The sequence below is a fragment of the Hibiscus syriacus genome, unplaced genomic scaffold (assembly GCF_006381635.1).
Source record: "Hibiscus syriacus cultivar Baekdansim isolate YM2019G1 unplaced genomic scaffold, ASM638163v2 tig00111398_pilon, whole genome shotgun sequence".
Lineage (NCBI taxonomy): Eukaryota > Viridiplantae > Streptophyta > Magnoliopsida > Malvales > Malvaceae > Hibiscus > Hibiscus syriacus.
The window spans coordinates 1,852,823-1,865,931 of NW_024063081.1; the positions used below are offsets into that span (position 1 = coordinate 1,852,823).

The 13,109-nt window shown below is 33.3% G+C and overlaps 2 protein-coding genes across 2 annotated transcripts; both read left to right on the forward strand.

Moving 5' to 3' along the window:
* The first annotated feature begins 4,777 nt into the window (after nt 1-4,777).
* On the forward strand, nt 4,778-6,909 carry LOC120161040 (cyclin-dependent kinase inhibitor 3-like). Its single transcript, XM_039171345.1, has 3 exons — nt 4,778-5,356; nt 6,219-6,425; nt 6,504-6,909. The coding sequence occupies exons 1-3, from the start codon at nt 4,968-4,970 to the stop codon at nt 6,571-6,573; spliced, it is 666 nt and encodes a 221-aa protein (XP_039027276.1). The 5' UTR covers nt 4,778-4,967; the 3' UTR covers nt 6,574-6,909.
* Nucleotides 6,910-8,560: 1,651 nt separating this feature from the next.
* LOC120161175 (probable LRR receptor-like serine/threonine-protein kinase At5g48740) lies at nt 8,561-12,909 on the forward strand. Its single transcript, XM_039171440.1, has 15 exons — nt 8,561-8,692; nt 8,828-9,374; nt 9,457-10,026; nt 10,112-10,180; nt 10,252-10,320; nt 10,405-10,473; nt 10,561-10,632; nt 10,706-10,774; nt 10,881-11,116; nt 11,191-11,402; nt 11,610-11,736; nt 11,849-11,917; nt 12,141-12,330; nt 12,428-12,560; nt 12,652-12,909. Exons 1-15 carry the CDS (start codon nt 8,617-8,619, stop codon nt 12,868-12,870), a joined length of 2,727 nt encoding a protein of 908 aa, XP_039027371.1. The 5' UTR covers nt 8,561-8,616; the 3' UTR covers nt 12,871-12,909.
* The last annotated feature ends 200 nt before the right edge of the window (nt 12,910-13,109 follow it).

Genomic DNA, 13,109 nt, shown 5'->3' on the forward strand with positions numbered 1-13,109 from the left:
CATAAAATCAAGTGAAACAAAATGATTCAAATTAACCACAACATAATATTTAAGGTAAAACATATTAAATAATAAATATAATTATATAACTATAATTAAAAAATAAATTTGGGGTTAAAAAATTCATAACAAAATGATATTGTTTGGTTTATTTAAAAAAAAAATAATTCCACATGGCTAAGAAACATAGAAGAGCATCCCAAAAGTCTAAAGAGTAAAAATATGAGAACAAAACAATCTCACATTGCTAAGAAACATAGAAGCACATCACAACTAACTTCTATAAATAATAGAGGTAATTTGACATTCAAAATCATGGAGCCTTTTGGTGAGCACTGAGTGAACTATTCTTTCACTTCAATCAAACTCGAATTTTAGGCTTCAATCGAGCTTCTAATTTTTATTTGAGTTCAAGCCTTTTTGAGTTCAAGTTTCAATATTATATTTCGAGTTTGAGTTGAACTTGATAATTTTTAGCTTGTGAGTTTGAGTTGAGTTGAGCTTACTTTTAAAGTTTTCAAGTTCGAGTCGAGCTCAGCAATACTTGAGTTCGACTTGGCTCGTTTAACAAACGACGTTGTTTGGTTTAATTTTTTTTTAAAAAAAACAAAAATACTGATTTTTTCCCATTTTTTCCGATTTTCAGCCGATCCAGTTCAAACGGTTCAACGATTCTGACCGATTCACTAATAACGATTTAACCAGTTTAGATTAAACTGGTCGGTCCGGTCTGGCTTTCAAAATAGAGGGAAAGACATGAGAGAATCTTTCGAATAGTTGATTTTTTTCATGATTGCATATAGATTTAAGGGTAAATTACTTAAGTAGTCATTATCCTATAGTGGGTTTTATTTTGACTATTAAAATGAAAATTTTATTAATCGAACCGTTTAACTAGTTAAATAATTAATGAAAATATCAATATGTCGGTTAAATAAACTTGTATAATTACATATTTATTATTTATTACTTATATGTTATATCAATTCAGTCTTAATTTAATTTAATTTAATAAATTTATTCGATTAACCGAATGTTTTTTTATTTTCATTAACCTAATGGTAACGCATGTTAATATGATGACCTGTGTCATCATCTAATTAATATAATTTTTGTTAATAAGTTAACGAGAGTTAATGGTTGAGGGAGTAACTTTTTCATTAAGGAGTCAACGAGAGTTAACGGTTAAGAGACTAACATTTTCATTAAAGAGTTAACGGTTAATAGATTAAAATCGAAGGAAACGATAGCATAAGAGATCAAAATCACTATTTTTTTGAACCGATGAATAAAATCGTTCAGATAAAAAATATAAGAAATCATCCACATAATTTATCCAAAAATAAAAACAAAAAGCTATGCAGAGGTTAGGTATAAAACGAGGAACCAAATCCAAATGGCGCTTCTCCCTTAATCGGTGGGGGGTTGCCTCTGCTCTGTCTGTTGCCTCCTTTGGAGAAACATTAACTTCCAATAATAAGGGGACAAAAAAGTCATTTTCTCACATTATTTTTATTTCATACAAAGATAATTTAAATATAAAATATTTTAATTTGAAAATTCTAAATTATGAATGAGTTGTTATATAATATTAAAGTTTTTAATTCGCATGGTTACAAAATATTAATATTTACTTTTAACTAATATCTATAACTAATAATTGATAAAATACACTTTAAAAATGTATACTATATATGTAACGTGAAATATTATAAAAAAATACAAATAATAATTTGAGTAATCATATACAAGGATGGATCGAAAGAGACAGTCGATCAACCTCTAAAAAATTTAAATTCTTATATATTTTAGATTTTCTTTATCTTTTTATGGATAATATATTTTTATCCTCTAAAATTTTATAAATTTATTTTATTTTAAACTTTTATAAGTATATCTTTTAACATAAGTATATCTTTTTAAAATATATATTTTCAATGTTTATTAGGTTAAATATCATACACTCGTATTATTTTACACAATCTTATTCTATTATGTCTATATTAATTTAATAATTAATATCATCTATATATAATGAGTAAACTATACCATTCTTCACGAAACATTACTCTCTTTCGTTCGAATTTCTCATGTTTTGATCAATACAAATTATTTTTTTATTATTATTATTCTATGATGTTACATTTATTATTATTATTATTAAAATATAAAAAATAATTTAAAATAAATAATAAAATAATATTTTCACTTTTCCACCATTTGCAACATCATCACCATCCTTTTTTGTCACCGTCGATCACTATCGGACTTCACAACTGGTAACCGTTTGATCCCAAATTGTATCCGAGAGACTTGTTTTGACATGATGAGTTTGAATGTAATAGTTGTTTAATCGAAAAATGTCTTAAAATCTGTGAATATCGATTGAAACATTTTGGTTTTCTCACTGTTGATCTCCTATTTGTGGGCTTCGGATCATGTTCCAACAAAATGGATGTCAGATTCACACTTATGGGTCGAGACGAAGCGACCCTTGAAATATGAGACTGAACGACCACCATCTAAGGTGGTTGATGATAGTTGACATTTCGATTTTATCACATTTGATCGGATTCAGAACATGTTTCGAAAAAATAAAGGTCGGAAGCGACCGATAAAATCTAAGATCGAACAACCACCATCTACGACCGTCAACAGTAACATCCAATATCGAAAAACAGTGAACGACCATCATATTTTTTATTTTTTATTTTAAATTATTTTTATATTAAATAATAATAATAATAAATGGCGTGTCATACCAAAATAATAATAAAATATTTCAAAGTGACCAAAACAAGAGCAATTCGAAATTTCAATGAATAAATTAGAAAAAAAATAAGAATACAATGAATGAAATAAAAGAAAAAGTAAATTGTTGATGTATTGCTTACTGATGCCATTCATGGATAAGTTGTCTAAAGAGAAAATAATTTCAGTGACCGAAAATGCCTTATAATATACGATTTAAACCAAATTTTTTTGGATTTACGAAAATAACCAACAAATTCGCAACGCGAACTCAAATTTCACAACACAGTTTCCAATTTCGCAACTCAATTACCGTTATAGGTCAACACAATTAGTTTAATATGATTAGAAGATTTTTTTAGTTCAATATGGTGGTCACACGTCTCACCAAAACATCTCAGTTGCTAAGTCCACGTATAAATCACTCAGCTAAACCTAAGTCTATAAATGAATTGAACAAACACGAGCGAGGGTATGTTCATGTTCGTTCGTTTGTTTAACTTTAACCAAGCAAACGAACTGTCGAAATGATTTTTTTCTTTAAGAGGCGAAATTTTACATTTCGCAACACGAATTTGTCAAATTCGCAACTCAGTTTTCAAATTGGCGAATTCAGATTTTTTACCGGATTTTTTTGCCCTGTTTACCTATATCGGTAATTGAGTTGCGAAATTGACGAATTCGAGTTGCGAATTTGAAAACTGAGTTGCGAATAGTTGTGTTTACCTATATCGGTAATTAGCGTTATGAAAACGTTTTGCAAATCCAAAAAAAATTGGTTAAAATCGTATATTATAAGACATTTTTTATCACTGAAGTTATTTTCTCTTGTCTAAATATGGTTTATCTATAAAAAAAATAATATACAAGGCATGTTTCACTTATACAATTTTATTTTTTCTTTAGTTTATACAATTTTAGGATATTTAAATGAATGAAAATAGACAATTAAGATTAAATGTAGAAAATGAGAAGATATCTAATGAAAAAATATAAGAAGATAATCCCAATAGTTTGTTTTCACTCATCCAATGATACTAAAAAATACGTAAAACTTAAAAAGTTTCGTATTGTATAGGTGACTTTTATCCCATATTATAAATTTAATAGATTTTAAGATAAATATAATTTTAATATTTAATTTGAGTATTTATATACAATGCGGTATTTTTTTTAAAAATAAAACTAGATATATAAATTTTAATAGTAAAAGTATATACTTATTTTTTCCATTATAAATATATACACATAAGCCAAATAATTCAGTGGCTAAGAGATTTATTATTTTCTCATAAGGTCTCAAATTCGAGTATCATATATTTAATGATACGAGTGTTCATCATTAAATGATTGAGAATTTTTGAATATATATTACTTTATATTTATTATATATTTATAAAAAAATAAATATAAAATATAAAAATATTAAGTAACTAATTGTAAAAAAGTTGAAGAAATAATTGTATAAAAAATATTGGATACAAATAGTTTGAAAGTTTTTTAAAATCAAATAAAGATCATGTTAAATAAAATAAAATAAAAAAGTGAAAGGGCCCATGGGGTGGCTTTTTTGGGATAACCGATTTTTGTTTAGTTCATTACGATATCTCGGTTTATATTTTGAGATCTACAGTATTTTTATAGTGTTATTAGAACTTATTATGTTGAGGTGGCGAGTTTTAATAAAAAAATTATTTTTTATTTAAACTCGTCATCTTAAAATGATGAGTTTTAATAAAATATAATTTATTATTAAAATATATCATATTAAAATAAAAAATAAAAATAAATTTTTATTTTATTAAAATTCGTTATCTCAATATGATGAATTTAATGTAACTTTAAACAATATTATAGATCCAAAATAAAATTTTAATTACCTATTAAGCTAAATAAAAAACCCATATATGGGCCAACTTTGCCCACATATGGCTGCCAGACTAGCCAATCCAAATATCATTGATTGAGAGAAACTTAAAAAGAAGTGTCAGCGTTTGCCTGAACCAAATCCTAATATTTTCCCTCTTCCTCCCCTCCTTTTCACTGTCAGATTACTAAAAAATTGGTCCCTCCATTTCCCCCTCCTCTGTTTATGAAGAAGAAAGCCCCCTCCTTTTTTTTTACATTCCCCACGTTCCCATTACAAACTCCTTCGGAGACAACATTAAACTCCATACTTCTCACTGGAAAAAAAGTGTGGGGGAAAAAAAGGTTCCATGAAGAAATCTAAGATAACAGGTGACATTGTAGTGATGGAAGTTTCTCGTCAGCCGACAATGGGGACACGCACCAGAGCTGCCAAGACTCTAGCTTTGCAAAGGCTTTCGAAAACAGCTCCTTCTGGTTCGCCGGCACATGGTGTTGGTTTGAACCCGGATGTCTCTTCGTTTTCTTATCTTCAGTTGAGGAGTCGTAGGCTGGAGAAGACGGCTTCCCCTGTTTCGAATAAGACGAAACAGAGACAAGAGGGGAAGGAAAGTGGTTTCGGGGAAGGGGAGAGGAAGAAGGAGAGTGAAGGGTGTTTTGGGAACAGTGAAATTGTTGTTGGGGTGGGGAATTGTTGTGGAACAACAGAGGAGACTTGTTTTAGAGAACACAGAGACAGGTCTGCTTTTCTTCTTCTCTTTTGACATTTTCTTTTAAAATGGTTTTTTTTCCTTTTGGCTTTAGCGCTTGGGAGCTTGTCCAGCATTGTTCCGATTTCTGTTATTCTGGAAAAATCCCTCAGTTGCTTAGCTTACACGAGTTTTCTTTGCAGTTTCAAAGTTTTCCCCCCTATATTTTTTGAACATATTGGCTGTAAGGTTCTCTCTGTTGTATGTTCTACTCGTTTGCTTTGTTTTTAAGAATAGGGTACCTTCTTTACGTTAAAAAAATCCATAAAAACATGTTTGTTTTCTGGTTTTGCTTTTGATTTATGAAAATAATTTTAAAAAAGTTCAAATATTGACTGATTTTTTGCCCTCAATTGAAGAATATTAGGTGAGCAGGTTAGGTTTCTATAGGGGAAAATGACAGTACATTGTACAAAGAGGAGAAAAAAAATACATTTTATTTGATCTTCCGGATTGCAATCCTTTGCTTGCTTGTGTTTCTTCTGCTAATAATGCAGTCTATGAAAAAATAAAAAAATCTTTGGCAATGCTGAATAGCAAATCTGTCTAGTTTTTGGTAGTTTAAAAAGATGGGATATAGCTTAGGTGTTAGCAATGGAATATTGTATTCACGGGGCCTATTTCCAGACATGAATGTAGGATTCTCTGTGTAGCAGCAATAAGTGACAAAAGGTGGCGAACTTGTCGCTTCTTATCCCGTGGTTCTGGTCTGTTCCCTGCCAAACCTAAGCCAGTCTCCTCATTATATGAGGGTTTTTCTTCCGTTTTAATGATAATATTACTTCGCTTTTGTTTATAATCAAGTGGTAATTTGTTTTTGCTTACATAACTTGTACTTTTCTTTTCATGCAGGAGCACTAGGGAAAGCTCATCATGTAGTTTGCTAAATGACTTCGAGACCGTTGCAGCTCCGGGTTCGACCACTAAACCAAGAAGCTCCCTTTCAACTCACCGAAAAGGGCCGGGGAACAATGCGCAGACATTCATCCCGACGGCACAGGAAGTGGAGGAGTTTTTCGTCTGTACAGAACAGCAACAGCAGCGGCAATTCATCGAGAAGTAAGTTCATTTCAGAGTTCGTCTTAATCATCTAAATTTGACCGCCGTCTTATGAACATATGTGCCGGTTTCCTGCAGGTATAACTTTGATATTGCGAATGATTTGCCCCTTCCCGGGCGTTACGAATGGGTGAAAATAATCCAGTAAGCCGAGACCCCCATTGATGTAAGGATTGATTGAGCCTTGACTAAGATGTATAATTTAAAGATCTGCAACATAACAGAGCTGACGAGTTACACTAGCCACAAAATTATAAACCTCAAATCTAATGTTCAAAGAGAAAGAAAAAAAGATTAGTCAGCTAGTAATTTGCTGCTCTTTTTCATTATTGTAACTGGTTTAGGAGTACATTAATGATCAATGTCTCTGGGTTTTCGTTTTCCTGTTCTTTTTTCCCATCCCATGTAGTTTTCCTTCACTTTTGTTTATATTCTTGTTGGAATGGGCGTGGATGATCTCTGGAAATAAATGCTAGTCATTAGTAACTCACCTGCAACTTGGATTAAAGATTGGCTGCTGTTCATGCATCAAACTATAAAATTTATTTCAAAACACAAAAGAAATGAAATTTGTCTTTGCTGAATCTGCTCCAATTCAATGTTTCCAAGACAACTGAACAGGCTAGGTTAAATTTCTAATACAAAGAACCAGACATGTTTCCATATTGTTTCCAAACATTATGTCCCAGAAATGGACTTAAATTATCTTTCAACCCCATTTTAGATTCTCTCTGAAACTTTATGGGTGAAGCACTAAAGGTGCTGAGTTTGTCAACTGAGTGAGGCATTAATTGAGTGGTACATCAATGGGAGACGGAAGAAGACCTTTGTTGTGTGGGAGTGTGCGCGGCCATATTCACATGGGTCACTGTACGTTTTTTTTTTTACAGAGTTTTCAGTGTAACAGGTTTCTCTAACATCTTCAACCTTAGATTTGGTGGTCTTTTTTCATTTATATTTTTGGGTGGTTGTGTAACGGAATTCGAATCACTTGCTTGAGAAATAGTATACTACTACAATTTGACGTTGACGTAAGCCTGAAGCAAGTATGTCAATGACAGCAATGCCAGATTTGCAATTACTGGTGGGTCTATGGGATGACTTAAAATCCAAAATGAAAACATGGTATGAGAACATCTGATTCAGAGCTCCTTTTTCATGACCGACTTTGAGTTGAGAATCAATCTGGAAGCAAAGGTTGAACCGAAAGACATCATTTGTACTACTGACGTGGGTCCGCCGAGCTTTCTTTTCGGCATTACATGGCCCACAAGTTTAACTTAATTGGACCCTTGTTTTTGCTTTAATACTTCCCCATATGAATGCATCTCTACTCATACGGTCCCAATATTTTACTAGTTAATACTTTAAAAGATTTTTCAACACTGTTTATTTATTCTATAAAAATTTTACAATATTGAATTAATAAGTTTAAAAAATATTGAATTCGACTTATCAAATTCAAGTCTTGAATTCTATTAGTTGTTATATTTTAAAAGTGTAAATATCTTCTAGAAAATATATCTAACGTGACATATTTTTGTTAAAAATGTTTTAGTCCAGAGATTAATATAAATTTAAAAAATAAATATATTTTGGGCCGACTTAGAGGACAAAGATCAATCCAGAAGAAATATAGTGAAAGATAAATAAAATATAAGTGTTGACTTGTTCGTTAACTACGTCATTTTCCATTTTAAATTGAGTTTTGGCCAATTTTTTAATCTGCTTTTTAACACTGTTACAGTGATTTTATTTTTTTTATATTACGTTTATCACGATTTTAATAATAATAAATATTATTATGATTATTACAGATATTATAATTGTAAAATAATAATTTTAAACTATATCTTTACAGTTATGTAATGCTCATTATTTTGATGACGACCGTATTTAAATCCTGGGTGCTAATAGTTGCATCGATGGTGGCAGTAGTGGCGTTAGATGGCACATATATCATACCAAACAATCATCACCGATCCAGAACCTTTGGCATTCTTGACTTCTTCAGACCCCTTAATCATCATTACTTGCAGTCCTATTTACTCAATCACTTCCGCTCCTCAACTTTTACACCCCCTACCAATGATGCAAACTTGATAATTACTCTTATTAATCCTATTCCCATTAAAGCTTCCAACTATGTTTTTACTCAAAGTACGGTCACTTCAGGTTCTTAGTAGATTCTATGGCCCTGAACTGCTTCTGTGTCAGCTTGATTTTGTTCTTTGGAATTTGGGTTGTTGTTTTCTGTGATCAAGATGGTATGTGTAATTTGGTCATTTCATGTTTGTGTAAATGCTCAGCTGAATTTATCCATGTTTCTCGCTTTTTATGTTTAGCTATACTTCCTTTTGTTTTTAAAAGCTTTTATCTACATTTGATTTTCTACGAGACAGGTTTCTTGAGCTTAACTTGTGGTGGAGCAATGACTTATGTGGACTCATCTAAGTTAACATGGGTCTCAGACGATGAATTCATAAACACAGGCAATGTGACTACCATTGACTATGTTGAGGATTTGGGTACCTCTTCATCCAGTGTCCCACTTCGATTTTTCCCCGAATCTAAACTTCGCAATTGCTATAAACTACCAGTGGAAAATGTATCATCCGTGGTTCTTGTTAGAGCTCGATTCATGTATAAGAACTATGATGGACGTTGGAAGCCTCCGGCTTTCTTAGTTTCTCTTGGGACAGCTATAACTAGTACTGTGAACCTAACTAACAAGGATCCCTGGATTGAAGAGTTCTTATGGCCAGTGACTAAGGTAACACTCTCATTTTGCTTGCACGCTATTCCGAAGGGTGGATTGCCTGTTATTTCTTCGCTAGAAGTTCGGCCACTTCCTCAAGGTGCTTATCGAAGTGGCATGGAAGGTTTCCTGAACAAATCACTTCGTAAGCGCTATCGGATCAATAGTGGTTACACCAATGGATCACTGAGGTAAGAATGTTTAACAACCCTTCTCAATCTATAACTGCTGTATTCTGTTACAATGTTTTACAATTAAATTCGGTAAAAACAGGTACCCTGAAGATCCGTTCGACCGCGTTTGGGATGCTGATCAAGGTTACTCACCCTTTCATGTCTCACCAGGCTTCCACATTCCTCTTGGCTTGAATTTAACAAGTCTAAAGGAGAGCCCTCCTTTGGACGTGCTGCAGACTGCTAGAGTTCTCGCACGAGAAGATGTCTTACATTATAACTTACCTCTAGATATGTTTGGGGACTACTATATTGTCCTCCATTTCGCTGACATTCTTCCAGTTTCTGCTTCTTTCGATATATTAATCAATGGGGTTGTTCAGCAATCAGAATTCACTATAATGACCTCGGAAGCCAGTACTCGATATTTCACACAAAAGGGAATCACCAGTCTGGATATTGCACTTAAGAGAATCAAATTCTACCCTCAAATCAGTGCAGTTGAGGTCTATGAAATTGTTGATATTCCACCAGAGGCTTCTTCAACTACAGTTTCAGCACTTCAAGTTATTGAGCAGTCTACCGGTCTCGATCTCGGGTGGCAAGATGATCCATGCTTCCCAACTCCATGGGATCATATTGACTGTGAAGGAAGTACAATAACATCATTGTATGTGCAAACTGAACTGTATTCTTATGGTTTTCGTGTTTTACCTCGGCTAACTACTCATATGGGCTTATCATTTTTCTCTTAGGGACCTTTCAGACATCAACTTGAGATCAGTTAGTCCAACGTTTGGTGACCTGCTGGATCTAAGAATACTGTAATATCTTGAACTTTCTTTAATTCTTAATAATACGGCATTCTCTAAATAAATATTTCATTCTCCTCCAGGGATTTGCATAACACATCACTTTCAGGAGCAATAGAAAATCTGGGCAACATGCAGCATCTTGAGAAATTGTAATTTTGGTCAAATCATTCACCTTTTATTAGTATCTTCATTCATGTAGCAAAGACTAATATATATCTTCACTAAATTCTCAGGAATCTGAGTTTCAATCAGCTAACGTCCTTTGGTTCCGATTTAAACAGTTTGGTTAACCTTAAAATTCTGTAAGTTGCTTCCTCTCTAACTATTGATTGAGATTGTACACTCCAAGGTTATTATATTTTCTCACACAATAATTTTTCTACACGCAGGGACTTGCATAATAACACTTTACAGGGAATGGTTCCAGAAATCTTGGGAGAGTTAGAGAATCTGCATTTGCTGTAAGTAACTTCCATAAATACAGTTGTAATTTCTGAAGAACTGAATGAAAAACTGTGTTAATCCATTATTCAGCAACCTGGAGAATAATAAACTGCAAGGTACTCTCCCCCAATCTTTGAACAGAGAAAGCTTGGAAGTTAGGTATGGCTCTGATATTCTTTTTCTTTTATTCTCTGATATATATATATATATATATATATATATATAATATGTATTCATGCGTCCGAATGGATAAACATTTGTGCAGAACATCAGGGAATTTGTGCCTTTCCTTCTCGACAATGGCTTGCAACGATGCCTCATTGAATCCTTCAAATGAGACACCACAATTTACTATTATTAGCAATAGGAAGAACACTCGACATACACATTTGGCCATTATACTTGGTGCAGCTGGGGGAGCTGTATTTGTTCTGCTTCTCACTTCTCTTTCAGTATTGTTCTACATAAAGAAAAGGAAAACTGAAGCCGCATATACTACAAGTATGTAACTGTTATTTACATCATTGTTACCATGAAAATTGACAACATGGTTTATATATGCACATTTTTCTCAGATTCAGGTGCAGAAATTGATATGCGAAACTGGAATGCCGCGAAAATATTTTCCTACAAAGAAATAAAAGCAGCTACAAACAACTTTAAGGAAGTCATAGGACGTGGTGGCTTCGGATCTGTTTACCTTGGAAAGCTATCAGATGGCAAACTGGTGGCTGTAAAAGTGCGGTTCGATCGAACTCAATTGGGTGCAGACTCTTTTATTAATGAGGTCTATCATTAAACTTCTCTCTGATTTCCTTGCCTAACCCATAAATCAGTGTGAGCTCGGTAAATTTCTAGGTATTCATTTGATGAAACTTAACTGAAGGCTCTATGCAATCATCTAGACCATTGATAAATGATCATATTTAAGTATTATTTCAGTGTGACTCATTTTTCCTTGATCCAGTAAGAGTTGTTATTCTCATGCCTGCAGGTTCATCTCTTGTCGAAAATTCGACATCAAAATCTTGTATGCTTGGAAGGATTTTGTTATGAATCAAAGCAGCAGATACTAGTCTATGAGTATCTACCTGGTGGATCACTGGCTGATCACCTCCATGGTATGCCTTTTTCTTGAATAAAAGACTTAACATGCTCATGCTTATCCTTTAAATATGTTCATCTCATCTGCTAAAAATACACACTGGTTCGATCTTGATGTTTTGTTTCCAGGTTCAAATAGTCAAAAGGTTTCGTTAAGCTGGGTTCGGAGACTGAAAATAGCTGTTGATGCTGCGAAAGGTATGTCTGGTGCTTTGTCTAGCAATGAGAACGATTCATGTTTTACAGTTTGAACATTTCATATCAGATGAACTGGGGTAGATATAAGATCTAAAACAGAAGCACCCGTTTCAGGGAATTTGTGGGCCTTTTTAGATATTAATGATGCAATGCTCCTAGCATAACCTTCTTGTTTACCACCGATGGTATGTCTCTTCCCATTTATTTCTGTGCCTTTTTCAAGGGCTGGACTACTTGCATAATGGGAGCGACCCCAGAATCATACACCGAGATGTCAAGTGCAGTAACATCGTTTTGGACGCTCAGATGAATGCCAAGGTCTGCGATTTCGGCCTCTCTAAGCAAGTAACTCAAGCCGATGCAACTCATGTAACGACTGTTGTCAAAGGCACCGCAGGCTATCTAGATCCCGAGTAAGTCTTGGTTAGTTTCATTAAATCAATGCCTTCAGTGCACCAAACTCAATTGACGTTTGTCTGTCATTGTACCATCAACTCCTTTAATCTGCAGGTATTATTCCACCAAACAGCTGACTGAGAAAAGCGATGTCTACAGTTTTGGTGTTGTACTTTTAGAGCTCATATGTGGAAGAGAACCACTGAGTCATTCCGGAAGTCCGGATTCCTTCAATCTAGTTTTATGGGTAACCAAGTTTTTTGTCCGATAACATTAAACTTATAGTTCAACACTTAGCTCTCTAAAAAAACTGGTTCATATACTTGATTTCATTGCAGGCAAAGCCATACTTGCAAGCAAGTGCATTTGAGATAGTGGATGATAGCTTGAAGGGAACATTCGACGCGGAGAGCATGAGAAAGGCAGCCTTAGTTGCAGTAAAATCTGTCGAGAGAGATGCGTCATTGAGACCAACCATCGCAGAGGTATTGGCAGAGCTGAAAGACGCATACAGCATTCAGCTCTCATATCTTGCATCTATGGGACACTCAGGTTAAAGCTAGTATATATGAAATCAAAAAAAAAAAAATCATATAAAGGATATGTCAAGGGAGAGTTGGTTTTTGAGGTATAACTGTTTCAAGAACAGGCCTTGTATGAGGTAAAATGAAGATTAAGTTATGGATCACACAAGGTTTATGAGTTCATTCGTATTCCTACTTTTACATGTTTAAAGTGCTATAAATTTATATCATTTTTATATGATCATAATTTATTTATATAAATCCTTATGGTT

Bases quoted from the DNA above. Each gene is read 5' to 3' on its own strand.
- LOC120161040 (XM_039171345.1), top strand. From the start codon at position 4,968: ATGAAGAAATCTAAGATAACAGGTGACATTGTAGTGATGGAAGTTTCT. The intron at 5,357-6,218 runs GTCTGCTTTTCT...CTTTTCATGCAG, and splicing joins TTTAGAGAACACAGAGACAG to GAGCACTAGGGAAAGCTCAT. The intron at 6,426-6,503 runs GTAAGTTCATTT...GGTTTCCTGCAG, and splicing joins CAGCGGCAATTCATCGAGAA to GTATAACTTTGATATTGCGA.
- LOC120161175 (XM_039171440.1), top strand. From the start codon at position 8,617: ATGGCCCTGAACTGCTTCTGTGTCAGCTTGATTTTGTTCTTTGGAATT. The intron at 10,321-10,404 runs GTAATTTTGGTC...CTAAATTCTCAG, and splicing joins ATGCAGCATCTTGAGAAATT to GAATCTGAGTTTCAATCAGC. The intron at 12,331-12,427 runs GTAAGTCTTGGT...TTTAATCTGCAG, and splicing joins GCAGGCTATCTAGATCCCGA to GTATTATTCCACCAAACAGC.